Source organism: Drosophila innubila (assembly GCF_004354385.1).
Source record: "Drosophila innubila isolate TH190305 chromosome 2R unlocalized genomic scaffold, UK_Dinn_1.0 1_C_2R, whole genome shotgun sequence".
Taxonomy (NCBI): domain Eukaryota; kingdom Metazoa; phylum Arthropoda; class Insecta; order Diptera; family Drosophilidae; genus Drosophila; species Drosophila innubila.
Genome location: NW_022995374.1, coordinates 7,610,586 through 7,638,408, shown reverse-complemented (window position 1 = coordinate 7,638,408; position 27,823 = coordinate 7,610,586). Strand labels below are relative to the sequence as shown.

The 27,823-nt window shown below is 37.1% G+C and overlaps 5 protein-coding genes across 5 annotated transcripts in view; 3 read left to right on the top strand and 2 right to left on the bottom strand.

The window, feature by feature from the left end:
• Nucleotides 1–112: 112 nt before the first annotated feature.
• On the bottom strand, nucleotides 113–2,362 carry LOC117785025 (gastrulation defective protein 1 homolog). Its single transcript, XM_034622903.1, has one exon. The coding sequence runs from the start codon at nucleotides 2,247–2,249 to the stop codon at nucleotides 318–320; it is 1,932 nt and encodes a 643-aa protein (XP_034478794.1). The 5' UTR covers nucleotides 2,250–2,362; the 3' UTR covers nucleotides 113–317.
• Nucleotides 2,363–2,737: 375 nt separating this feature from the next.
• On the top strand, nucleotides 2,738–5,270 carry LOC117785951 (FACT complex subunit Ssrp1). The gene is made up of 3 exons (XM_034624242.1): nucleotides 2,738–2,906; nucleotides 3,008–4,606; nucleotides 4,667–5,270. Exons 1-3 carry the CDS (start codon nucleotides 2,853–2,855, stop codon nucleotides 5,231–5,233), a joined length of 2,220 nt encoding a protein of 739 aa, XP_034480133.1. The 5' UTR covers nucleotides 2,738–2,852; the 3' UTR covers nucleotides 5,234–5,270.
• A 416-nt stretch (nucleotides 5,271–5,686) lies between these two features.
• On the top strand, nucleotides 5,687–10,077 carry LOC117785953. The gene is made up of 3 exons (XM_034624244.1): nucleotides 5,687–5,838; nucleotides 9,195–9,359; nucleotides 9,887–10,077. The coding sequence occupies exons 1-3, from the start codon at nucleotides 5,692–5,694 to the stop codon at nucleotides 10,040–10,042; spliced, it is 468 nt and encodes a 155-aa protein (XP_034480135.1). The 5' UTR covers nucleotides 5,687–5,691; the 3' UTR covers nucleotides 10,043–10,077.
• LOC117785952 (receptor expression-enhancing protein 3) lies at nucleotides 6,244–7,271 on the bottom strand. The gene has a single exon (XM_034624243.1). The coding sequence runs from the start codon at nucleotides 7,236–7,238 to the stop codon at nucleotides 6,348–6,350; it is 891 nt and encodes a 296-aa protein (XP_034480134.1). The 5' UTR covers nucleotides 7,239–7,271; the 3' UTR covers nucleotides 6,244–6,347.
• Nucleotides 10,078–15,574: 5,497 nt separating the features above from the next.
• The window catches only part of LOC117785950, a 55,180-nt gene continuing 42,931 nt past the window's right edge, over nucleotides 15,575–27,823 (top strand). Inside the window, exons 1-2 of the mRNA XM_034624241.1 lie at nucleotides 15,575–16,808; nucleotides 24,444–24,552. Coding sequence (XP_034480132.1) covers nucleotides 24,484–24,552 — 69 coding nt within the window. The 5' untranslated portion in view covers nucleotides 15,575–16,808; nucleotides 24,444–24,483. The remainder of the gene's footprint in view (nucleotides 16,809–24,443; nucleotides 24,553–27,823) is intronic.

Sequence of the window (27,823 nt, the reverse complement as noted above, 5' to 3'; positions counted from 1 at the left end):
CGTATAAAAAACTTTAAAATTGAAAGCTCGATTTTGATTTTCGACCCGTGGTTACTTGGGCACTTCTTCTTAGAATTCTAATGTACACCCATTAATAAATCAGTTACTTTTGTGTTACTTTATATAATTTAATATGCTTCCTTTATCCAATATATATATTTTACATTTAAAGCAACTTTTGATACCCTTATTCTTATGTTTACAGGGTATACAATATAAATGAAGCGAACTTTAAGAACCAGTTATTAAAAATATTATTGAAATCGTATTCATTTGTAAACTAGGTTAAAATACATATAATTTTCATTAATTTTAAACTATGTGGCATCCGTTTCTGTTTTGGACTTTTTGGCTGAAGGCGGTGATTCATCCGTGGGAAGCTTTTCGGAGAATATGGCCTTGGGCTGAGTTTGTTTGTAGGCGGGTGCAATCCAATATGGATTCTCGGCTGCGTCCTTGGCAAACTTGAGAATAGCCTCGCGTGGATCTTGATCGTCATCGACACGCTTGCTCAGACCCAGATTACGTATAACATAGGAGGATAGAGTGCCGCCAGAGCTAGCCACACGTCCGCCTTGGCCGCTGGTAATGGGCAAATCCGGCCTCTTGGATTTGACCGGATCCATGCGAGCTTTTTCCATCTTTTTGCGGGACGAGCGGGTTTTCTCCTGTCGGAACAGTGGCAGGGCATGGGGCGTTATGATCTGTGACACGCCCACCATTTCCATTTGCTGTCGCTTGCGATGGGTCTTGACCACACACAGCTTGGCCCCTCGAATGCTGCGCTGCTCATCGTAGTAGCACTTAATGATGCCATTGCCACAGCTGACAAAGAGCTGATTCAGTTTAGGATGCCACAGCGTTTTGATCACATGTGAATTGGCGACGGGAATACGCTGCACCTGCTCGAAGGTTTTTGTGCTGTAGAAATACAGATGCGCCTCTGTCTGATCCTTGGGCAGCGACTCGCCGGTTACCAACATGCGATCATCCGGACTGAAGCAGCAATCGGTGGTATCGTAACGGGAGAAGAGATTCGACCACGTGTGCATTGGCTGCTTGAAGTTGCGCAGATCCCACAGCTTCATGGTCTCGTCATTGCTTCGTGTGGCCAGCTGTTGTCCCATGTACGAGAACACAATGGAGGTAATCTCAGAACCCTTCTGATGCGCTGATCGCACACAATGCGTCGTATTTACAAACATCTTGCGAGTATCCCACGTCTGAATGGAGCCGTCTACGCAGCCGGCGGCTATCAGCGTCGCATCCCGATTGTAATTGCAGGCGGATGCACTGGTTCTGAGTCCGCCTTGGGCTCGTGTTTTGATCACCTGCAGCTGCTCCTTGGATCGCAGTCCCTGCCATACCCGGAGTGTGCCATCTAGAGCAGCGGTCAGGAACTGTTCCCTGTTGAACGGATGCCAGCAGCCAGAGGTTAGCTGTGCCACATGTCCCTTGGTGCGCGTCATGTCGCTTATATACTGATCTCCCTTGCAACACTCCAGCTTCTCGAAGCCGTCACGATCCAGGACTTTGGCCTGTGCGTTGCCCGAAATAACCAGAATCATGTCGCCAGTGACCGAGTACTGGAGAGAGCGAATCGGATGATTTTCACACGGTTGCAGCTGACGAAAGCTGCGCATTGAAGAGTCCATGCCCACAAAGTCCCAAAAGCACATATCGTAATCTATGGAGCCGGACACAATGCGGGCGCCAGATGGATCTCCAGCTAGAGCCAACACAGCACGGGATCCGTGCTGCATTTGCACCTCATGTGTGTAGGGAATGCGTCGCGGCAAACTCTCCTCATCATCCGAATCAGCTTCACTGTCGTCCTCGTTGTCCTCCTCACCATCTGGAGCATTAGGGGCTGTTGTTTGCTTTTCAGTTTCTGCTCCAGGTTGCTTCTGATCCTCCGAGTCCGCCGTTGGCGGCAGTGGTCCAATTATATCTTCATCATCATCTTCTGCCTGTTGCTCCTGTACAGGTGGCGCCACTGTACGCGCCTTGGCAATCTGCTCATTAATGTCAAACACTTTGGCAGCCTTGCGACCAAATCCACTTATGCCCATTACTTCCTTGAGATGTTGACTTTCCAAATCTTCGGCTACATCTTCAATTTGTCGTATCATTTGCTGTTTGTCCATTTTCTTGAAACCGCCGGCATCTTGCTCGCTTGTCTTAGTTTCAGCAGGCGTTTTACTAACATTCAGCTGGATTTTGCCGAACGAAATCTTTCCGCGCTGCATTGCACGATTTCTTTTTATCTCTTTCGGTTTTAAAAGTAAGCTTTATGTTTATTCTGTTTACGATTGTTTTCCAGTTGCGCGTTCAACTAAATTGTGACCAGTGTTGCCTCTTCAGAGCCATATAACCATTAAAAAATAGCTAGAAAAAGCTAAGAGATATGCAAAAATTACAAATAATGGATTTTTATAGCCTTTGCTGTCGTATTCTTTAAGAGTTTTTTTATTTATAACTTAAATAAATAGCTAAGTAGAGATAACAATAGTAATGTAGAAAAAATATTATGGATAACTTCTGATTTCAAAATAGCTATAACTTTTCCCGCTATCGGCATTTGGTGTCAGCCCTGTCAAAAAAAAAAACGGTGTGGCAGCCTTGGTTCTCGGTGAACAATTTACACAGCTGTGAGTTGGTACCTTAAAATACTCGTCGTAAGGAAGTCGAGCAAAAGTTAATCTCATCACTAGCGTCTAACCTAAAATTGGGCGCGCAGTGTCAGACTGTCGGCATTTCTCGTGCAAAAACATTGCAAATTGTTAAGAATTGCACATAGTGGTGTAATTATAAGTTGATTTAATAAGTAATTAGTGCTGTGCACATTAAACATGGTTGACGCCTTGGAGTACAATGACATAAACGCTGAAGTTCGCGGTGTTTTGGTGAGTCTCAAAGTCGCAAATTGCAATTTGCCAGCTGCTTTTGTCTGACATACAATTTTCTTTCTGCCGTCTTTTCCAAATGCCAACTCTTTTAAATGTAGTCATCAGGACGTCTGAAGCTGACCGAGCAGAACATCATCTTCAAGAACACCAAGACGGGCAAGGTGGAACAAATTGCCGCTGATGATATTGATCTGATTAATGCCCAGAAGTTCGTGGGAACATGGGGACTGCGGATCTTCACCAAAAGCGGAGCGCTACATAGATTCAGTGGATTTCGCGACAGCGAACATGAGAAACTGGGCAAGTACATCAAGGATGCGTACTCGCAGGATATGGTGGAGAAGGAGATGTGTGTGAAGGGTTGGAATTGGGGTACTGCACGCTTTATGGGATCTGTGCTGAGCTTCGACAAGGATACAAAGACCATCTTTGAGGTGCCCTTGTCGCATGTATCACAGTGCGTCACTGGTAAGAACGAGGTTACCCTGGAGTTTCATCAGAACGATGATGCACCTGTGGGTTTGTTGGAGATGCGCTTTCACATACCGGCCGTGGAATCGGCTGATGAGGATCCAGTCGAAAAGTTCCATCAGAATGTCATGAACAAGGCATCGGTCATTTCGGCGTCCGGCGAGTCTATTGCCATATTCCGCGAGATTCACATACTGACGCCGCGCGGTCGTTATGACATCAAAATCTTCTCGACCTTCTTCCAGTTGCACGGCAAGACGTTCGACTACAAGATTCCAATGGATTCGGTGCTGCGACTGTTCATGTTGCCGCATAAGGACAGTCGACAAATGTTCTTCGTTCTCTCGCTAGATCCACCCATTAAGCAGGGCCAGACGCGCTATCATTACCTGGTGTTGTTGTTTGCACCCGATGAGGAGACCACCATTGAGCTGCCATTCAGCGAGGCAGAGCTGCGCGACAAGTACGAGGGCAAGCTGGAGAAGGAGTTGTCTGGCCCAGTCTACGAGGTAATGGGCAAGGTTATGAAAGTGTTGATTGGACGCAAGATAACTGGACCGGGCAATTTCATTGGACATTCCGGTACAGCTGCCGTTGGCTGCTCGTTCAAAGCTGCCGCGGGTTATCTGTATCCATTGGAGCGTGGCTTTATCTATATTCACAAGCCACCGCTGCACATTCGCTTCGAGGAGATTAGCTCAGTTAATTTTGCGCGAAGTGGCGGCTCAACGCGTTCCTTTGACTTTGAGGTGACTCTCAAAAATGGCACCGTTCACATATTCTCGTCCATCGAGAAGGAAGAGTATTCCAAGCTGTTTGATTTTATCACACAGAAGAAGCTTCATGTAAGCAACATGGGCAAGGACAAGAGCGGCTACAAGGATGTCGATTTTGGTGACTCTGACAATGAGAACGAGCCGGATGCTTATCTGGCGCGACTGAAGGCCGAGGCACGTGAGAAGGAGGAGGATGATGACGATGGCGATGATTCAGATGAGGAATCTACCGATGAGGACTTCAAGCCCAATGAAAACGAATCGGATGTGGCCGAGGAGTACGACAGCAATGTGCAGAGCGATTCGGACGATGACAGCGATGCCAGTGGTGGGGGTGGCGGTGGCAGTGGCGGCGGAGGTGACGATTCTGCGTCTAAGAAGAAGCACAAGGAGAAAAAGCGCGAAAAGAAGGAGAAAAAGGAAAAGAAGCACAAGGAAAAAGAGCGCACGGTAGGTAAACTTCAAAATTCAACAAGAATTTAAAACTAATCCGCTGTGTTTGTCCATTAGAAAAAACCAACAAAGAAGAAAGACTCCAACAAGCCGAAACGTGCTACCACAGCCTTTATGTTGTGGCTGAATGACACGCGTGAGCAGATCAAGAGCGATAATCCGGGCATAAAGGTCACCGAAATAGCCAAGAAGGGCGGCGAAATGTGGAGAGAACTGAAGGACAAATCAAAGTGGGAAGAAGCAGCTGCCAAGGATAAGCAACGTTATCACGATGAGATGCGCAACTATAAACCAGGCGCCGACGCTGGCGACGGCAGCGACGATGAGCAGAGTAGCAACAACAAATCGGTGAAGAAACGCAAATCGGAGCCGTCACCAACGAAAAAGGCGAATGTATCGGGCGGTAGTTTCAAGAGCAAGGAATACATATCCGACGATGATTCCACTAGCTCTGAGGAAGCCAATAAGTCCGCCAGTGAGCCAGCGAAGAAAAAGAGCAAATCAGCAGAAGGAACTGGCAAAAAGAAGGCCAAGGAAAGTGAAAGCGAAGCTGAAGCCACTGATGAGGAGTCAAACGAAAGCAATGAGGAAGATGATGATGATGAGGATGAGGCCAGCGATTAGATATCAACATTTCCATAGACACAAATACACACTCACACACACCTACTCACAATTAGTTCTAAGATTAAGTGTTACAAAGAGGCCAACAAAATAGATCGCTTGGTTTACAATTTGTCTTTTCATTAAACACCATCGCCGACTTAATGTTTTTCCAATTTCAATATAATTGCCGAGTAATTATGATAATATAGATAATTGTTGTTCAATTTATTGCGTTTGTTTGCCGGAATATTTTTTTAAAACAAATAATTGTCATGTCAGTTTGTAGCCTGATTGCGTGTGGTTTTGTACTCGCCCGTACGCACGGAAAATATTCAAATTTTGCTTTTATTAATGGCGATGGTCTGGTTCATAGTGCAATTGGTCATGCTTGGGGAAATTGTGCAGGCAAGTGCCGTTTATCTCTCCGTTCGGATATGCGATCATTATTATAGCCACAATTTTCTTAGATCAGCGGAATGGCCAAGTTTACAAATGTCCAGTGCGTCAGCCAGGACACTAACTTTACCACATTTACCGCCTGTCGTCTGTATGCGGTTAAACGCGATGTCGCCGAAATGAGCTTACGCATAAAGATCTTACAGATCCTCAAGAAACCAATAGCGGTGAGTTTTCATCTTCTACATAAATTTTAAAGAGTATTTTAATCTGATTTAATAATAATTGGTATATATAGTAATAATATACCATATACATGTGTATATGTAGAACATATTATGTACCTGTTCCGCATATTGATTTCGTTCGAAATCCAAATCAATTTCATGCAGCAAAGCGTTAACGGTTATTTCAAACTAATTTAGCTTTTGGGAGGGTCAATTAAAGTTAAATGCAACAATTTCCCATGCTCTTTACAGTATTTGTACATACCTACATATATAGTGATTATAATTATATACCAATATATACTTTATAATTTTTAGAATTTTCAACGTTTCATTTTTAACCCCATTTTCACACCATTTCTATTCAGCATTATATAACTTTAAGTTTTAAAATTTATAAGCGAATTTTTTATTTAATTGTTAATTTTCTCTAGTCATTTTTATTCTGTCAAGCAGAGTGAAGTATTGCATTACAGTAAATTTATTAATATTAAGGTCGAGTGAGAAGGTTATTGATAACGTTGATGTTCCTTGCGAGATGAAAATTGACGATGCGAGCGGTCGACGGGAATTTGCTGGCTTTGCAGTGCTTCCTCGACGTCCAACAGGGAATCGGTCTTGAGAGTTGCATCATCGAACTGCATGTCGTATACGTATTGTTTCCGCTTGGGGCGAGTTGATGGTGGTGAAGATAGTTGAGTTGCTATCTTCTTCGCCAGCTCTGGGAGCGATGGTTTTGAGAGATTCTTTTTTCGCTGCGATACGTGAGTCTGAGATTGTGACTGAGAACTGGCGGGTGGAAAAGTCACTTCATAGTATTCTTCTTCTGCATTGGTATCGTAGTAATGACCAGAATATGAACTGGGCAAGTTATCAACAACTGGTTGCATTTCATCGGGCCTAGTATTTGTTTCCTCATTCGTTTGCCTGTTTGTGTTGAGCTCTGCAATGGAATCGTCGGTATGCACGCCTGGAGATTTCTTCCAAATCTGGGACACCACGGGCAGCACAGCCTTCAGACTGTGTTTGCTGAGTTCGGATGTGAATCTCAGAACATCCCCTAGTAAATGGCGTTTGCCGTGCATCAGAAAGTGATCGATCCTCGGCATGTGCTGATTCACCAGCGGATTGAGAATCGTATCAAAGACCCAGACGCTGGCCTGGGGCGCTGATACAATCAGCCACAGCACAATCAGTAGCTTGCTCTCTGCATAGAGCGGCATCCAGGCGAAGAATGTATCCCCCACTAGTTCCAGGCACACCAGCGATGCATAGACTATCCAGTATTTGGCCCAAGAGGCCAACTCCATATCGTCCAGGACCCTGTGCGTACAACGGGCTGGACGCAATATCCCAAAGACGATGATCAAAAATCGTGTAACGATGCTAAAGAAGCACATGATTAACAATTACAATTTTCTGTTTCTTATACGATTATAAATTTAAATATGTTTTGTATATTGGGAGCTAAGTTATATATTTCAAGGCTATAAATAATAATATAATCATATATAGTCACGGCCTACTACTTTAGATTTGTTTATTTAATGTCAACTAAGATCAGTGGACCAATCATAAAGCTTAAAATAAAAAAAAAATTTAATGTAAATCAGCAAAACTTATAAGTTGATTTTGAGACGTTTCATTTTCTTGTCAAAAATCATGGGAAATTGAACAAAAATTTTGACTTGTAAAGTTACTAGATCCAATGTCTGACCAACTTCAATCCGTCATAACTTTGTCAAAACTAAACCGATTTTCAAGCGGAATGTCATTTTGATTATGGTTTGGATTCTTAATTCATTCTGCATTTAAATTTTATTAACTTCTTAAAAAAAATTATTTTTTGCTAAAATTCGATTTTGATGCTAAGGGTACCCCCTTTGAAATTTTGAAAATTCAAAATTTTAAATCTAAAGTTTTCAATTTTAATCAACTCCTTATATCACAATTAGTATAAAACAACACTTAAAACTTGATTCTGAGACGTTTCATTTTCTTGTCAAAATCATGGAAATTGAACAAAATTTTGACTTGTAAAGTTACTAGATCCAATGTCTGACCAACTTCAATCCGTCATAACTTTGTCAAAACTAAACCGATTTTCATGCGGAATGTCATTTTGATTATGGTTTGGATTCTTAATTCATTCTGCATTTAAATTTTATTAACTTCTTAAAAAAAATTATTTTTTGCTAAAATTCGATTTTGATGCTAAGGGTACCCCCTTTGAAATTTTGAAAATTCAAAATTTTAAATCTAAAGTTTTCAGTTTTAATCAACTCCTTATATCATAATTAGTATAAAACAACACTTAAAACTCGATTCTGAGACGTTTCATTTTCTTGTCAAAAATCATGGGAAATTGAACAAAAATTTTGACTTGTAAAGTTACTAGATCCAATGTCTGACCAACTTCAATCCGTCATAACTTTGTCAAAACTAAACCGATTTTCATGCGGAATGTCATTTTGATTATGGTTTGGATTCTTAATTCATTCTGCATTTAAATTTTATTAACTTCTTAAAAAAATTATTTTTTGCTAAAATTCGATTTTGATGCTAAGGTACCCCCTTTGAAATTTTGAAAATTCAAAATTTTAAATCTAAAGTTTTCAATTTTAATCAACTCCTTATATCACAATTAGTATAAAACAACACTTAAAACTTGATTCTGAGACGTTTCATTTTCTTGTCAAAAATCATGGGAAATTGAACAAAAATTTTGACTTGTAAAGTTACTAGATCCAATGTCTGACCAACTTCAATCCGTCATAACTTTGTCAAAACTAAACCGATTTTCATGCGGAATGTCATTTTGATTATGGTTTGGATTCTTAATTCATTCTGCATTTAAATTTTATTAACTTCTTAAAAAAAATTATTTTTTGCTAAAATTCGATTTTGATGCTAAGGGTACCCCCTTTGAAATTTTGAAAATTCAAAATTTTAAATCTAAAGTTTTCAGTTTTAATCAACTCCTTATATCATAATTAGTATAAAACAACACTTAAAACTCGATTCTGAGACGTTTCATTTTCTTGTCAAAAATCATGGGAAATTGAACAAAAATTTTGACTTGTAAAGTTACTAGATCAGAGGCTTGAGCAACTTCGAACTGTCATAGCTTTGGCCAAACTGAACCGATTTTCAAGCGGAATGTCATTTTGATCATGGTTTGGCCTGTATATTGATTCTGTATTCAATCTTTGTTCAAATAGAAATTTTTTTTATTTTTCGACTATCGAAGTCATGGATGGTTATTGGTTTCGGTTTGATTCTTTGAAATAAATAAAAATAAATTTAGTATTTAAAGATGTTAACTGATATAAACTCTTTTCAATGTTTCCTTCCAGATGCGAATACAGCTGCTGAAACGAGCCAGTGGCTATAAACCCTTTCTCTATGACGTCAGGCATTCCGATCTATGCGAATATCTTGATCGACGCAATCATCCTTTTGTCAATATTATTTTCAACAGTTTCGCAAATCACACTAATGTCAACAAATGTCCCTTGCCTGTAAGTAAATCGAGTAATTAAAAATTTAATCAGTCAATTCATCAAGCAGTCAATTAATAATTCAATCAAGTAATCAATTGTTCAGTCTATCATAAGTTGATAGAACCCAATTACTTAAGAAATCAACTAATGAAATCAATAGCCCAATCAATAATAATAATTAATTAATTATATAAAAATTAAATTAATAAAATTCACTTTTCTGTTAAACACAACATCATTCAATACATCAATAATTCAATCAAGCAATCATTAAAAAAATTAATCATTCAAGAACACCAATTAATCTGCACAACATTAAATTAATATACAATTCCATCAATCACTCAATATAACACTTAGTCAGTCACTCAATAAATTACCCAAGCAATCAATCACTCAATCAATCAGGCGGTCTGATTTAACGAATCATGTAATACAGTCATTTATTTAACCAATAAATCCATCCATCCATCCGTAGATCCAACAATCGATCAATCAATTGGACCCTCAACTAATTATTACTGCCAAAATTCATATACTTCCAGTCGGAGTTGTGCGTGGAGCACTTTCGGTTTCCCGTCAAGGCTCTGGATATGCTGCCTCTGCCAAGTGGGGAATATGCGATATATGCCACATTCAGCTACAATAGAATGGAACAAGTCCTGCTAAAGGTTTTCTTCACAATCACAGAGTTTCGTTAGTTATCCGAAAATAAATACTTAAAATAATTAATTACTTATTTGTATGTTCAAATGCGTAAATGCATTTCAATTAATTGAATTCCTGTAATTGGAACAACATCGGTGCAATAAACTAATTTGCAAACTTGACATACAATTTGCTTTTATAGCTTGTTGTTGCCTGGCCACGTGCCTTATAAGCCTTCCAATTGTGGGTCACCGAATCATGTCTTTTCATTATTTTGAGAGAACTTTTTAAATTGAATGAATTTATTATTTTATTATTATATTATATTTTTGAGCAAGTTATTAAGGTTATATAATTGCTAATCTAATCTTTCACATGGTCTAGACCACAACCTGATAGCGACCCTGCAAATGTTCGCTCATGACATTTGCGTAGGCATTAAAAACCCATCAACTCCAAGACACACTCGCACACAATATCCCATTGAAATCGAAGACCTTTCAACATATTATCCATTTGCTGGACCAATCGCGGTGCTTAGCCATTGAAATTGAAACGAAAATTAATTGTAATTGTATCTAATAACTGAAATGTTGACGGAAATAAAAAGTCAGCAGTCAGACTGTCAGACTGTTGGACAGTTAGGGAGTCAGACAATACAAAATTACGTATACGTCAAATGTAAAAGGCGAGATACAAATTCAATTACCAACTTTGCATGCATAATGAATTTGTGGGTCAATTGCAAAAACTTGAACTCCAAATCGAGTGGATGTGGATTTGTGCGGGATCCCACAAAATGTTGTGTTATTTTATGTTATTGAGATGGCAACGACGACGACGACGACGACGACGACGACTGACAGGCGATGTGTTTCATACCTTGTCAAAACCAATTGCCTAGGAAGTAATAATTTCGAAAAGCAACAACAAAACAACACCGACAATAACAATGCATAAACGTTAACAATTAATTTCACATGCAAATTAATGAGTTGCAATTAGCAGCTAAAGACAAAAAGCCCATTTATAATAAGTTTGTTTTGCCTTTTCACTCATTTAACTCACACGACAAAAAAAAAACAGAAACAGATTTAAATATATTTATTGTTAATAAGTAATTTTCGCACAATGTTTTTAAAGGCGTCGATGAGCGCTTAATTGCTGATTAACCCAAATTGAAAGGAACCAGAACAAAACGTCAAAGCATTCTGAGAAACATACAAAAACTCAGCCAAAGGCTAAGGAACCTAAAGTTCAAGTTATTGACTTTATTTAGGGATCTTTGATTTTAAATATACTAATGGAACATTCGAATGGATGTAAGTTTAGATATTTAAACTATCTATGAACAATTCAATTAATCTATGATCCGTTTCAGATATAATGTTGATAGTATAACTAGTAAAAATTAAGATAGTTTAACGTTTTTAAGTCTTCCCATACTAAGGAGTTTCGATTTGATTCATTGGATCTTCCATTGATTATTGCTTAACTCTTTTTAGAATTCTTGCATGAGAATTTGATCAAGATTAATTGTGTGCTAATTGCACATTATTAAAATATGTTTTATTTTTTTGTTGTTAATTTTGGACAGCATTCTGTTGACCTCATTCATTTAAATTGCAATCGCAACTTGTGTTCGGTGCAAGTTCGTTGCTTCAGTCTTTTGTTTCCTTCAAACAATTAATCAGCCTTTCAACATGACAAATAATTTGCTTAGTTTAACTCGCATTTTGTGTTCTGTTTTCATAAACAAATTGATTTTTGTCCAAGTGTCAGGTGCGCCCCCCCGTCTAAATGATTCACACCTCGTAATTACGTGTCTAATTAATTTATAGGCCGTTGGCTGCAGCGGAATTCTGTTTTGTCGAACTGCAGGAAGTTGCTACCGTACATCAGCGCCAATTGATATAATCATATTGTTTTACTGTCGAATCATCAATTAAACTACCTGACACCTTGCAATGGCAATGAACTTAAGGGTTCCACACTAGTTGCAATGTGTGAAACTACGTCAAAGTTGTTAAGGTGACAATTGCCAGGATAACATCCGGGCTGGACGAAATCTAAAATGCTTAAATTAGATTCTAAATATACTTATATTTTATATGATCTTTTTTATAAAATCTGCCAATTTAAATATTAAATAATAGATATTCTGGAAATATTAATTATTTGTACTTTGTAAATATTTATACTTATGATTTTAAATCGTTGATCGAATTCGGAAGCATAGTTTAGGTGTCATTTTTATCAAAGTGAATACCTTCAAATTTTCTTGCTAAGTAATGAGTGTTCAAACATGCTTTTATTTCGGCTAATAGGCCAGACCTACTCACCAACTAGATTGTGTCTGTTTTCCTTGCGCAAGACAGGAGCCAGTCCAAGCGTCATGTGTGATAACTTATGAATATTTATAGATTTGGCAGTTTGAATGAAACGTAAAAACAACAAAAGCAAAAGCACAAAGTCAATAAGCCACAATAACCGTAATAGCCGAGAAGCAAAGGCGCAGAGAGTGAAACATAGAGAGAGAGAGAGAGAGAGACCCAGTTATGGGTCAGATTCCGTGTAATGTTGCTTTTGTTGTTGTTGTTATTGTCGGTGTCGCTTGTGGTGCTTTGCAGTAACCACAACGGTTTCTGTGGTTTCTGTGGGTCTTGGACCATTGGGAATTTGGAACTGGTAGCCAGTTGGTCTGACATAATAATGGCAATAATGCTTATAATATAATCGATTTTGCTCCAATATTTTTTAAAGTGCTGCAATTTTCAACTTGTTACCGTTTATTTTTTTTTAATTTGAATTTAAATTTGGTTTCGGGCCTGTGGATTTTCAGTTTGCATTTTAATTTATGCACATTTCTTCAGTTTGACTCCAATTTTCGGTTTATTTAAAATTCATATTTACATTCGTGTATTTATGTTACAATTTTGCTTAAAGTTTCAAACCTGATTAGTCGCTGTTTATATATTTATTACATCATTTAAAATGACCCAAGATTGTGTCCGTTGACAGTTTCGTAAATTTCGTTGGCGGTTTTTATTTGTTTCTTTCTTTCTTCTTTGATCGTTTCCAATTCCCAATCCCAATCCCATTTCCAACCGAATCAGGCAGCGTAAAATGTTGAATATTATGCAAATCTTTATTGATTTTCTTTGTTTTTTCCATTATTGTATACATAGAAATATGAAATAGCCATAAATATTGAATATACGTATCTATATACACATTTCTGTCTGCCTGACTTTTTACATTGCTTTTTTATGCTTAACTGCATTTTGACGCCTCATAAAACGACAACTTACCATTAACGACATGATGCTTATGAGTTGGTGTATGAAATATGTAGGTTCGATAGGTCCTCTGTTGATCTCAGTTATTGGGCAATTGGCAATGCGGGCCACTGACATTGACCTTTGCAGTGACATGGATTAATGAGGACAGAAGACTCATCGCCAGTAAATAAGAAAGGGAGACAGATAAAATTTCACAATACAATAATAGAGTGTGTAATTTAAACTATTGGATAGTATTTACTATACAAGGTAAGATGTCAGCTGATAGTACGGACATTTTAATTAAAATCGGGTTGAAATAAAATTATAGTTATTTGATAAAATTTAAATAAAGTATACGATTAATGTAATGTCAGCTGATCGTAGCACTTGTCAATTTATTGGATTACCATTTGTTCAGTTCTCTATTCGCAAATTAACTATGAAGAATAAGTTATTATCCTCTTGGCCATCTCCTAAATGCCTTGAATTTTTCTCTTAATAGGTTGTGCTGTTGTTTAGCTTAAATAAGCAGACATAGCAACAATGTTACTTGTCAAATTGTGTCACTAAACAGACTAAAGGTTCAATAATTTTTAATGCAATTGCAAACAGTTGACACAGAACCAATCAGACGATGCACAAAGTGAAATAAAATGAAAAGCAATAATTTAGTGTATTGCGAATACGCTGTCATTTCGCCTTAGAAGACAGTTTGACTGTGAGAAAGCAACCGAAAAGTGCCAATACTCGTAAACACAACAAATTTAAGACAATGTAAACAAATGCATGGCAATTAGCACGAAATCCACATAAAAGTAATGAGTTCAATTGAGATTCCAACTTAAGTAGTATTCGACGACCCATGAAATGAAACCAGTTGCTGCTCCGACTACTCCACTGTAGTCCACTCCAGGAGTGGAGCAGCAAGATGGGATTTAAAGAAAATATCACAGCTCATTAATAGATTCCAATCGCAGCTGGGGCTAAATGTCGCTTGAAATGCTGCGCCAGCGAAGCAACACGTGTAATGACACCGATCCGATGAAGATTTCAATCTACGAGTATCTTTGCTTATATAAGTAAGACCGAAAATGGCAATTGAGGTTACCTGGAAATATGCAACTGATAATGAATCGACTTGCAACGTCAGCGTTGAGTCAGAGTCAGAGACAGTGTGTCGTATCAATATTTATATCCTTCAGTTGATTGGTTCATTGCCATTTCACCCAGTCGACCACACGACCAGTTGACCAGACGTCAAACGACTGCCGGTGTTACGTTTAGAGTTCACTGTACCTAACCGCCTCCACCTTCTCAGACTCTGACTCCGATTCAGATTCAGATTCAGACTTTGATTCAGATCTGGCAATGTGTGACAATTACCTTTTAATTGAAACGCTTTGATTGTTCACATAAATTTATGAGCATATTATTGAGATGGGGGAGTTGAGATCAAAATTATAATGGACACTCAGAAAATCACCTAACTTTATAAAATTTACAATACGCTTCGAAGGCTGCCAATGAACTTGACTGCACTTTTGTCACTTAAATTTTTAAATTGTTTTCCATCAGATTTTTTTATTTTTGTTGTCAAAATTTAAATGATTGTGCGATAAGTTAAACGATATACGAAGAATGAGCGGAGGGTGGGGGAAGAGAGAAACACATGTTAAGAATCTAACAGCTTCCTGTAAAGAATGTAAAGTGCTGTCAATGCCTTTAATGACACATTCCTAATTCATTATATTTTTCATAAACTCACCAATTAAACAAAGTCTGTTTTGTTGCTGAAAATTAGCATTGAGTGAATGAGTAATGCATGTGAAGATTGCAAATCGAAGATTAATTAAAACAAATCTTTACAACATTAATCAAATGATTTTCAACAACAAAACTGCACTCGAAAAGTCATTCAACGTAGTGAGCAACAATAAGAGAGAGAGATTGAGAGAGAGAGAGAGAAAACTCCATAGAGCGAGCTCAAAAGAGACTCACTCAAAGTTTCACTCAAAAAGCTAAACTCAAACTATAATACAATGAAAAATGCAAGTGTTTTGCTTTTGTTGTTGTCGTTGTTGTTGCTGTTGCTGTCTTTTATCGTTTTCGCTTTCATTGGAAGCTTTCAAGGCAACTTTTAAGCATTGGCTTTGGCTTTAAGTTGTCGACTAGCTTTTGGCCTAAGCAACAACAACAACAACACCAACAACAGTTTGGCCCAAAGCTCGATTGTGGCTTTGCTTGTTTGGTTGTCTGTCTCGCTTGCACTGTCGGCTTTTGTCGCTGTTGTTGTTGTTGCTGTTGGTGTTGTTGGTGTTTCTGCTGTTGGCCCGATCGTTGTGCGCTATATTTTTTGGACTGCGCAGCGCTGCCCAAGCGAACGTTAACTTTAGTGTGCGCCGACCAGTTTCCGTAGACGGCCACAAAAACGGCACGCAGACGCGAACTATCAAATAAAAAAAAAATTAATAAAGTTAATCAAAATTGAATCAAAAGCAAAAAGAAAAACAAAACCTATAGAGGGAGTTGCCAAAGAGCTGTTGCTTATGTAAGGCTGCCTTTAAGTTCTATCCAGTGCAGTGGCAAAAAAAGTGCAACCACAACAACAACAACAACAACCCCAATCATAAGAGAAAAAAAAGGCAGCAGCTTCAGCTCGATGAATTAAGCTCAATTCGCAATCTCTCAACTCTCCGTTTTCGTAATCGTGTTGAGCATAACAAAAGCAAAAGCAACAAAGCAAAAAAGAAATATAAAATAAAAAAGTAAAAAGTGAATCTGCCTTTCAGTAATCTCCATTTTAATTCCCATCTCGCTCGCACCCAACAGTCTGACAGTCTGCCATTTTTTTCCGTTGCTTCTGCTGCTGTTGCTGTTGCTGCGTCGTCGTCGTCGTTGTCGCCGCGCTTTTTTATTGTTTATGTTTTTTCGTGTTCTGAGCCCACAGAAGGTTAAGAAATAATAAAAGCAATACAATTACAATCACAATGAAATGGAATGAGTGAAATATAAATTTCGTTAACTACAACAGCACCAACAACCACAACAAAGTCGTCTGCCAAGCAAATTTCACGCCGTATTTAATCTTAGCGCACTGCCCGCCTGCAGTTTAATCGCTGTTCGTCTTTCTTTCCGTTCGTGTTGTGGGGTTCTGTGTTCTGTGTTTGTGTTCTGCTCTCTGTTCTTTACTGTTCCACAGTTATCAGTAATCGCCGCGCGTTTGGCTATCGTTTGGCTATTGTAATCGTTATCGGTATTGCTATCGTCGCATCAATTGATCAGAGTCAGAACGAAGTCAGAAAAAGAGCACAGGACGCAGGCGCGATTTTTCCAAATACAACGGTGGTGTTTTATAAAAGATAATAGCAAGATTTTTAAATCAAAATAAATACGCAGTCCATCAGAATCGAGTGTGCCTGTACCTTAATTCGTATGGGAGTACTGAACTAATTCGAGCTATTCCAAGAAGGATTTTCACCTTAAGTTTGTCGCCCTTTTTGGGGCCGCATAAAGTTTAGAAATATTACGGACTTAGGTAAGTGAAAAACAATGAGATACAATACCATGAAATAAGTATACATATTCGTAATAATATTTAGAATATCATTTACTCGGTCGCCCTTAAATTTAATATCACATGATCAAAGATTTATCAGTGAATTTTTATTTTCTTACTGGAGTTTGGCGGTTCTTTAGACAGTTTGTCTGCCTGTTGGCCATAAAAATGATTTAATAATCGATAGATGATGGCTAACGCTTGAATTTCGTTGTCTTTTACTAATTTGCAGACAAGTTTGAGTAATTAAAACCTTCACACGTGTTATTTAAAATTTGTTAAATTGTTTCAAAAAGTTGTTAATTGAAAAAATAATCAAATCATACTAGAAACTCGTGTAGCTTTTCGAAAAATCCAGGGCTGTTCAAAAAGTGGGCTTGTTTCTAAATTTCAAGAGTTCTTTTTTACTTAATTGAATTTATTGCATTTTATTTTATTGTTATTATTCGTATATGTATGAGTAATTAGTTATAAATGCATATAAAACGTTATAATGTAGTTGTTTTTGTTAGGGATTTTTGGCTCAACGCGTTATTATCTCATTGTTGTTGTTACTTTTTGTTGCTCTTTTTGGGCCTCTTTCAGGCTTCGATCGTGGCGATTTTGTAATATTGCTACAGTTATTATTGCCCGATACGCTTTACTCTGCTCTCCTCGCTGTTATTGTTGCAATTATTGCAGCTTGTATTGCAACAAAGCCCAGTGAAAGACAGACAAAGACAGAAAGAGACAGGGAGAGAGACAAACAGACAGAAGGAGAGAAAGAGAGATAGCGGGAAGCTTTCAGCTGCATATTGAGATAGCTTTTAACTTGTATGCATAATGATCTGAGCTCCAATCAGACTGTAACAGTAGATTTGCAACTTTCTATGCCTTCGAATTCTATGAACAATGTTTGTTTATAAGGCAAATGATCTCTGACTTTGCTTTGTACTCGATTTCGTATTTCGTTTATTTATCGTAAGTTTTCAATACAAAACCTTGTCAGCGGTGTTCGATGAATTCACTGGGATCGGCATCGTTCATCAGCTCGACGACAGTGTCCACTTTTAGTTTAATTCATCTTTTATTTCGTTATTTATTTTATTTTATTTTAGTATTTTGTTTTTGTTATTCGGTCTGCCTTTTCATTGACACCGAAGAAGAAACTCGAGTAACCTGTTTGTTTGTCTCTCTGCCTCGCTCTTTAGGTCTGTTCAACTCATGTGTGTGTGTCTTTTTTTTTATTTAATTGCATTTTTTTCAAACATATAATAAACAGTTTTTCAGTTGTTGTTGTTGCTGCAGATAATGTGCGTATCAATTTTAGTTTAATAACTTTCAAGTTAAACGTTTGTAACTTTACAAAATTTTTTTCACAATATTTCATTCAAATTTTAAGGCAAATCACATTCCCTTTTTTTAACTAAGTAATAAGTAATTAAAATTATTAAAGTGCTTACAATAAAAGTAATTTTCATAATTTTCATAGCTATAGCTTTTCTGTGTGTTCCAAATAGAGTTTTCATTTATATGAATTTATTGCTTCCTGTTGCGAATTATAAATGTGCAATATTTAAATAAAACAATATTAATTAGTCGAACAATAAGTGAAATGCCAGAATAATAGCAATAAACAAATGGAAAATGGAAATGTCATAAATGTAATAGTTTTGGCCATTACGACAATCATAAACAAATACTGCATAATAGTTAAACACGTTGTTGTTGCTGAGCTTTTGACGTCTTCTTCAATTTCAATTTCAATTTCACTTTCATTTTGCGGTCTACAGTTTTTCCGACAGGCAGCGACGACGTCGACGTCGACGTCAACGGCGACCGCAATGCTGCACGCAATCTACAAGTTATGTAGTTGTTGTTTTTGTTGTTGTCGTATGGCCTGTTGCATGTTGTAACAACAGCTGGAAAATTATAACAAGAGCAACAACAATTGCAGCTGCAGCGAATAATTTTAATGCCGAAATTATTTTGAAGTATTTGCAGTTTTTTGTGGCTTTGTTTATTTTATTTTTTTTTGTTGCTATTTATTCTATGGCCAAATAAATAAATAATTAAATTAAGTGTGTATATTTTCGCGATAGTCGTTAGACGGCGTCTTGGCATTTCTTTTTGGTTTGAGTTTAATTATCCGCGGCGTCTGTTTTGTGGCGCGTCTTTTATTTAATTAACTGAACACATTACGTATACGCAATATTGTTTATTTGTTTCTTGTTATTATCTGGCATTTTTCTATATTTTTTCTTTACCAAATTTGCGTGTATTTATTCAATATTTGCTTTTTTTAATGGCAGTTCCGAAACGTGTCTATTTAACAAACAAATATTTGTTTAATTTAAGCATTTTTGTTGCTTGCGAATTACGTATACGCAGCATGTCGATGGAGTTACTCACGCAACTTTTATGAATTTGAGTGTTACATAATTGATGGTTCTCTAGCATTTATAATTTTAGAAGATGAATTAAAAAAAATCAAAAATTTTCCATGAATTTTTCAATACTTTATGAACAGAACTCGTTTGGAGCACATATGCTAAAATTATTCTGGGCTTGACGCATTCAACATCTCAATCAGACACATCATTTCGGTATTTGAGTGGGTTTTTGGTAGTCACCCATTTGAAAAACATTTGCACAGCTGTTTTCAGCCACGCTATCTGTCAGCAGGTCTTCAACACACATTCAAGGTGCAAGTTCCCAATGATCCATTGTTTTGGCATGAAAACAATGGAAAATGTTCGCTTGCCCTTACACAAACACACACATACACAGACAGACAGACAGGCAGACAACACACACACTTGGGTGAATTGCAACTGATTCGAAATGTTAAGCAAATGCAAAGAGTTCAGGTCACAGACACTTTACGTAATCCTTTCCGTCATCATTGTCGCTGTCGACCTGCAACCTGCAACTTGTTAACTGAGGAATCAAATTTATTATCTTTTGTTGGTTTCGTCTGGCTTGGTTTGCAAAACGTTCACAGTTGAACTCTGTTATATCAGTTTGTTATGCTCCAAACTAGATTATGTTGTGATTTGTGTGGGAGTTGGGGAATTCATATCAAGATAAGTCTAGAGAAGTTGCATTTACATGTCGTCAGTTGGATAAGGATGAGAAAAATCGTCAAAATAAGCCGTTGAAGGTCTTTTCGCTGATATTTATGGATTGAAACGTTTCTTGCAAAATAAGGATGAGAAAATCGTTTGATAATTGTATGGAAAGTAGCTGCTGAAGGCCTTCTCTCAAAAAATCCTATTTTTGGATTAACTTTGAATGAAATAAACGTATGATAAATTAAAACAAACTTTAAAATGCCTGCTCTGCTATGTTTATTGCTCAAAATGATTTTCTGTATACAAATGGAAAGAAACTAATATTTATAAATATTATGGATGTCTTTTGCAATGTAAGGATGAGAAAAATCTTTTTAAATTCAAATTAGAAAAACTGCCAAGGCCGTTTCTGCGATTAATCATAATTATGGATTAAAATGTCTTATTCTGCATAAGAATAAGAAAAACGTTTGATAATTAAATTAAATTAAAATGTTGAAGGCCGGCTTTACTTTTACTTTTTATTTACAATATTTTAAATATTTTCCATTTATATGTTTGCCTGCCTCTCTTAATTTTATAAAGATTATGATTACATTATTCAATTACCATAGCTATTATATAACTTTCTATACAAGTAAACATCAACATAAGATGTGTTAAACTAAAAACTTCGGTCGTAATCATTACTTAACCGATCACAGCTGCTGAAAAGTCCATTACTCATGCGCCCTGTTTGTCGGCTGAGGCAAATGGCCAAAGGCATTTCGCACAGCTCAGCATTTATAAAAAGAAAAAAAGAAAAATAATTAAATAAGTTCATTATCAAGCAAAGTGCACAAATAGGCAACTAAGTAGCCAGCAGTGCACAGGTGTGGACAAAAGTGTCGATGATATCAGCACAATGCCGACGACAGCTGACAGAGAGACAAACAGCAGATGGCCAAGAGAAGAGAGAAGAAGTGGAGAGCAGAAGACAGTGGCTATGGTTATGGTTATGGCTCTGGTCAACTGTCAATGTCAATTCAAGTAAAACGCTGACGCCCCCAGTTTAAGACGCTCGTTGTTGTGTCAGCGAATTGGTGAAGAAAGCCAAAATGAAAGAGACAATGACCAAAGACAGCTAAAAGCAAAAAGCCATCAAAAATTCCCATAAGCAGACAATAAACAAAATGCAACAGAAACAGTAACAGAAACAGAAAAAGACAGGCAAAACAGACGCACACACTGTTATATGTATAGTATGGCAAGTGTGTCTGTGTCGCCATAATTATGCGGAAGCTGACAATGCAACTTGCTTTTTTCGGCTATTTCTCCTCTGCCTATCACCTTCATCCCTCCCTCTGTCCATCTCCTGTTGCGTGTCGGCACTGTTGAATATTTCTTTCAATGCTTTTTGGCATAATTCCACACTTTTAGCTCGAAATGTGGCCAAAAACGATTTAACTGTTGGCTTTCTTAGCGCTTCTGTTTGGTGACGGCTTTTAAATTGGGGGCCCCAAAAGCTTAATTGCTCCAACAAACACGGCAAACATTGCAGACTGCGCTGAGAAAGCTGTTGCCATTTGATGTCTATTACATAATTGTACAGCTGGTCATGCACGCGATGCCACAACTAAAATAAAAACACCATGAAAATTCGCGTGTATATAAAAATATAAATAAAGATATAGTCCCATATATACATACACGTATATATATACTCGTATATGGTCTTATTGTGAATTTTGCAAGTTCAGAAAGCTCTGATTTACTGCAACTGTCAGGCACTGTTATAACCATAACCTTGAGCTCAAGATTCATTTGATCATCATCATGATCATCATCTGCATACAAGTATAATATATAAGAAATAACCCTAATCGACCTTAATTATGCAAACGGCAAACATTAAATTGACAAAATGGCCAACACACTAGTCAATACAACAATATAATAACAAGTTTCTTTGGTTTGAATTTGATTTTTAGATTTCTGTTTCGTTTGCCGCATAACTGTATTTACTAAATATTTATGTAAAATACGTGTTTAGCGACAAACAAAATGAACGCGTCATGTTAACGAGTATTAAGTAAATATTTCGATCTGCCTTATGACCTATAATCGAGCGAAACTATAGGGAATGCTACAAGCCCAAGTTGTCAAAAGAAAAACACATAATTTGCTTTATAGCATAAATTTACCAACAGTTATGCGCAGGGTATTTGATAGTCTGGCAATCATATTTTCTTAAATATTTTCTCAGTTGATTTCTTCTTTTTTTCGGTAGCTTCTCGATTTCCTTATCTTTTTGGCTTCACGTTGACATTCGGTTTCAGTTGCTTCAAATCAAAATTCGTCATAATTTGACACCTTGATGAATTAATTCCGTTTTGATGATGTTTTATTTTTATCTCGTCTTCTATTGTTTTGGCTTCGTTCAGGTGAAAGTCTTGCCCAAGGTTATCCACCAAATTTATGTGAGTGTTGTTGCCCATTTAGCTGACTTGCTGGCTTTGAACTTACATTTGTTTGAGGGCCAATTAAAGCCACACAAGTCATTTGCCCTTAGGGCGAAGCTTAGTGAACTTGACGGAGACTTAGACCACTTTGCAATGCTGACAAAGTAAAATATTCAACAAATATGCAAAGTTCGTAGAAAAATTCTTTGAAGTGTAAACAATTTCATGTAAATTCTATTTAATTTCCATTTTATAGTATTATTCCCTTGACATTGAATTAAAATTATAGTTTTTATAAATTTATTGATGGCAAAGTAACTCTACTTATAATGTAAAATATTGAGAACTTTAACAAATTTATTATAGCTAATAGCAGGTTCGTTGCCTAAGTCTTTCGTTTAGTTTCCTTTTTATTTTTGATTTTATTGTTTCGTGCCCAGTTCTCTAGTTTAGTCTCTAGTACAGTTGATTAATTACATCTGCACGGTTGCTATTAACCCTAAAGTGACCTGCTAATGTCTTCATCTGTAACTGTGGATTGGACTCCATGAAAGACCCCACCTAAACATTGGTTGTCGAGTGAAAACTCATTTAATCTCAGCCCATTTGACGCCAAATGAACGCCTCCAAAACGAACGTGTCTTGCTTCTATGTTTTGCTTTTCTCTTCGTATAAAGCAAAATCATAGCAAAACTGCCAATAATTTACAATTAAATGTTTTGGGAAATTTCACTTTCTGGGCTTGAGGCGTTTACCCAGGGGGGAGTTTGTCACAGAGAAACTGATAAACTTGGCCTAGTTTCCTAGTGCACAGCTGCAGTTGTTGGCACGCCTTCATATGCAAAATAAATTTAGCAATAATTTTGTATTGATTGTTTGTACTATTGTAGGTGCTAAATTATATTAAGCTATAAAAATATAATAATATAATATATAATATGTACTTCTTTCATATTTATATTACATATTTTATTTAAAAAAAAAAATCCTTTTTGGTTTTAATTTTGCTTATGATTCTTAAAAAAGGTTAGATAAAAAAAATAATAATATATATTGCGTTAAGCTATTTTTAAAAGTGAAAAATAAACATATGCATTTTTCGACAAACCAATCGATATCGATATTCCAATGTTGTAGATGTTAAATTTAATTGCAACATCTCATTCTCATTTTTCATTGCGATATCCACGGAAAAATACAACAACAAAGAAAGTTGCATCAAGATTTGCCTGCAAATTGCCCTAAAAATGTATATGCCAAAAGTTGCCACTGCATGTTGCATGTTGTCTCCACCCTCCTCCTCATTCTGCCCCATTCCCTGTCAGCTGCAGAAATCAGAAAGACAAATGTCATGCAATTTGTTGTAAGAGTCGAAGTTGCAAAATGCAACAGCAGCTGTCGCTGTTGTTGTTGGTTTTGTTGCTGGGCAGTTTTGTTTGTTTTCAGTTGGTTTGTCAAAGGTCTGTCCATGTCCATGTCTATGTCGATGTTGATGTGGATGTGGATGCTGCCGCCTCTTGCCACGCATCGCTGCATCATTATTGACAATTAGCCGCATTCGATGGCATTTACGCCCGGACGGATGTACAGCAACAACAACAGTGCTCTTTACTGTTGTTGTTGTTGTTGCTGTTGCTGTTTCTGTTGTTGTTTTTGTTGTTGCAGCTGCCTGTAACTTCTTGGCCTTACGCAACAATTAATTACAGCCAGCGGGCCAGAAAAGTAGGTTTTGTACAATAAATACTAATTATTAATTGTACAAGCAACAACAGCAAGAGCTTTAAAGTTGCAACAGTTTCTGACTAGCCAGAGGATGCCACTACAAAGTTGGTTTACAGCCATAAAGTCCATTTGAGCATGACCAAAGGGGGAAGAGTGGGCAGATGGGCAGAGGCAACTGGCATTAAGCAGGGTGCGTTTTATGCATTTTGTATTAAGATTTGCAATCAAACATTTAAATGTTAATATGAAATAAATTGGTGGATAATTATTAAATAATTTTATTTTTATTGTTTGTAAAATTATTATTATTGTTAATTTATTATTTTTTAATTATATTGCTAACTTCTTATGTTATTTACCTTTATTTACTCTTTTCTTTTTCTTTTATTTCTTTGCAGTTTAAGTTTGTTAAGCTCCCATACTCATAGACAACAAACAATGTTCTCATTACTGGGCCTAATCACAACGCTCCTATTGGCCAGTACAATATGCCAGGCACTGCCAGATGTAAGTACTCGTAATGTTAGCCACGTCTGTTAATCACGTTTTTCGGTTAAAGCCGAATAACTCATCAATCAATTCAATGCAATGAAACCTTTATTTTTGGGGGGCAAACTCGCATAAGACAATGGCAGTTAACGGTTGTATTTGACACTTGAATGAACAAATGACCGCCAAGAAGTCAATTTCATTGTCATTTGCATTGTGCGTAATTGGCATTTAAATACATTTTTTGTATATTAATTAAATTACAAAACTATTTTAAGCGAGCAAAAGACGCGATGAAATCAGTCTATGACTTCAGCTCACTCGCACTTGCTCGCTCTATCTCTCTCTCTCTCTCTCTCTCTCTATATCTTGCAAAGCACAAATGGCATTGTTAATAAAACAAGTACTCATAAATACAGTTGAGTGTAGTTATATGTATTCAACTCTCATTGAAAACCAAACGCACGCTCAGCTTTTGTCTCAGAGAAAAAGCTTCGCCAACGAATTATGGCCAAGGTCATACGTAAAAAGTTCTTGTAATTATTTCAACCGTTGCCTTTTGATTGCTTTTCTTGTATTTCCCCCTCGACCTCCTCTTCTTTCTTCTGCTTTGTTGTTTCCATTTGTTTGCTTTTATTATAATGTGTTTTTGTGATTTTATATAGCTCGTTAAATTAAAATTCTGTTCTGCTGCTATTAAAAGGCGTTTTTACTATTTCATATTCACTACAAGATCATTTCGGATCTTTCTACAAAACAATCAAGAAATTCCGGTGTCAAAATTACAGTAACATCAGCTTTAATTGAAACAAGTTTTTAGAAATGCTTCAATCAAGTTTATACTGCGATTTATTCAAATCCAGTTAACATGTTCTATGAAGGGAACAGTGTCAATCAAGTTGGCTTAAGAACGAGCCTGCAATTTAATACAAAAATCTTATTCGTACATTCAAAGAAGAATTCCATTTGATTTCTTTGGTTTATTTGATTGAAGCTAAATCTAAGAAATTAATTGTTTTGTTTATAAACATGCTACTGAACATTTAAGCATGAGTGAATCTTAAAAACACATTCTTCTAAAAATCAAAACTCACTTCATACTGTTTTCTAGACAAGCACTAACAATCTTTATCAAGTCTCTTTGAACTTTGGCTCTGCTTTAGAGCACATCTCAGTTTGCTTCCTTGACACATCCATATTAGACCAAAATGGTTTCAGTCTCCTTCTTTTTTGGCTGCTGCTTGCAACACAACAGCTCAGACTGAGACCTAGTATCCGATTGCGTCTTTAACTGCAATTAAAGTTGACTTTTGTTGCTGTTTTTGCTGCGTAGAAACAAATACAAAATGGCAAAAACAAACTATGACGAGGCCCTTCAAATTGCAACCAAGCATAAAAATTATGGTAACCAACAAGGCAATGCTAAGACAACAATAACAACAACAACAACAACATCAACATCAGCAGCACAAAGCTGACAGCAACAAAAATGCAAGAATCGATTCGTTATAACTGCATGAGTCAGCCGTTTGCAGATTGTTGTTGTTGTTGTTGCTGGTCTAGTTATATTTTATGTGCTGTCAAACATAAAATAAAACAGCAACAACAACTCAAACAAAATATGAATTTGTTTTCGTCTTGCTCAGACTCTTCCTGTTCCTATACCAATTCCTTAGATCTTGGCCGGGAATATCAGTTGCAGTTGTTGGCCTAACGAATTAAGCCTTTTAATTGTGAAATCAAGAACTTTTGGCGTTTGAAATTTGTGTGGCACGATTCGTTGCGCTTGTTGTGGTTGTTATTGCTGTTGTTGTTGTCACAGTAGTTACCAAAGCTTGTCGCTGTTGTTATTGTTGTTGCTGCTGTGACTGTCTGTCACGCTTAGCTTTTATCTTTGGGTTTAACTATGACTTGGGTCACGTTCCCGACAGTGTTATGAGTGTTATGAGTGTATGTGTGTGTGTGTGTGTGTGAGGGTGGGTGAGTAAGAGCCCAAAGATAACTAATATAACGTAATGATTGCAATTGCTAAAACAATCTAGAGTCAAAGATTATAGCGAAAATTTTAGATAAAAAATATTCAGGTGTGTTCCACAAATCTCTAAAGATTTCGATGACAATCGATTTTGAAAACAACCAAGCGAAATGTCGTTGCCTCTGAAATGTCAGAGATTTAATTTTTTGCACATATTTTTGGAGTCAGAAAATTCTTTCTTTATAACTTTATTCCGAATTTCAACAAAACTTTTTGCTTTTTCATATCTTGGAACTCTAAAAGATTTTAGAACTTTGATATTAATCACTTCTCGTTCATATTAAATTGAATAGAATCCTATTACACTCGTAATCAAACTGACTTCATAGTTTCCGATCGGAAAGTGTTTCGCAGAAAACCAAACGCTTAAAGCTAAACGAAATGGTTTGCAATTAAACAGAGCTCAAGTCATAGTACCTACTACAAACTGAACTTTTCACACTTTGTTAATTTTGTGCATAAAAAAAAAACAGCAACAACACAAAACACATTTTTGGCGCCAGCAGAAGCATTTGCTAATTTCCGGCGCTTGTCAGGTGCGCCAAGGTCAACACACCCAACGAAAAGCTCCCAAAAAGCAAACAACTAAAACAAAAACAACGAAAAGACACAAGGAGTAGTTATATTATTAACATTAGTCTGTTTCTCTGTTTCTGCGTCCGTCTGAATGTCTGTCTGTCAGTCTGTCTGTCCATAGTTGAAGTGAATATAATTTCTTTGTATGGTTGGTAAGCAAAAGGTCGAGTGACACTCTTCCGAGCGATCGTAATGAGAGGCGTTGATTTTGATGTTGACTTTGACCGGGCTAGAAAATTGCACAACGCACACGACACAGACAGCAACGCACAGTGAGCGAGATAAGTGTGTGTATGCCATAAACAGAGTATTGGCCTCCCCGCAGCCAATTTGAAGCACACTTTTTGCGCTAATATGGCGGCTACACCTTTTACTTTGACTTGCTGGCTGCCACAAAGTTGTTGTTAGTTGTTGCTTGTTATTGTTGTTATTGTTGTTATTGTTGCTGCACTTAAGTAGTGGCAGTCAGAGTCTCAGACGTACTCACCATGCCGGTTATATCGGGCGTATGAGTAATCACACAATTTCAGTAATTGCGCGCACAAAACAGCAGCAGCAACAACCGGACAACCAGCAGCGGACAAACAACAACAACGACAACAACATCAGACTTAGCCTCAGCTAGCTATACAAATTACAAACACAAATTTCACAATATCCGTCATTGCACCCCGTCGA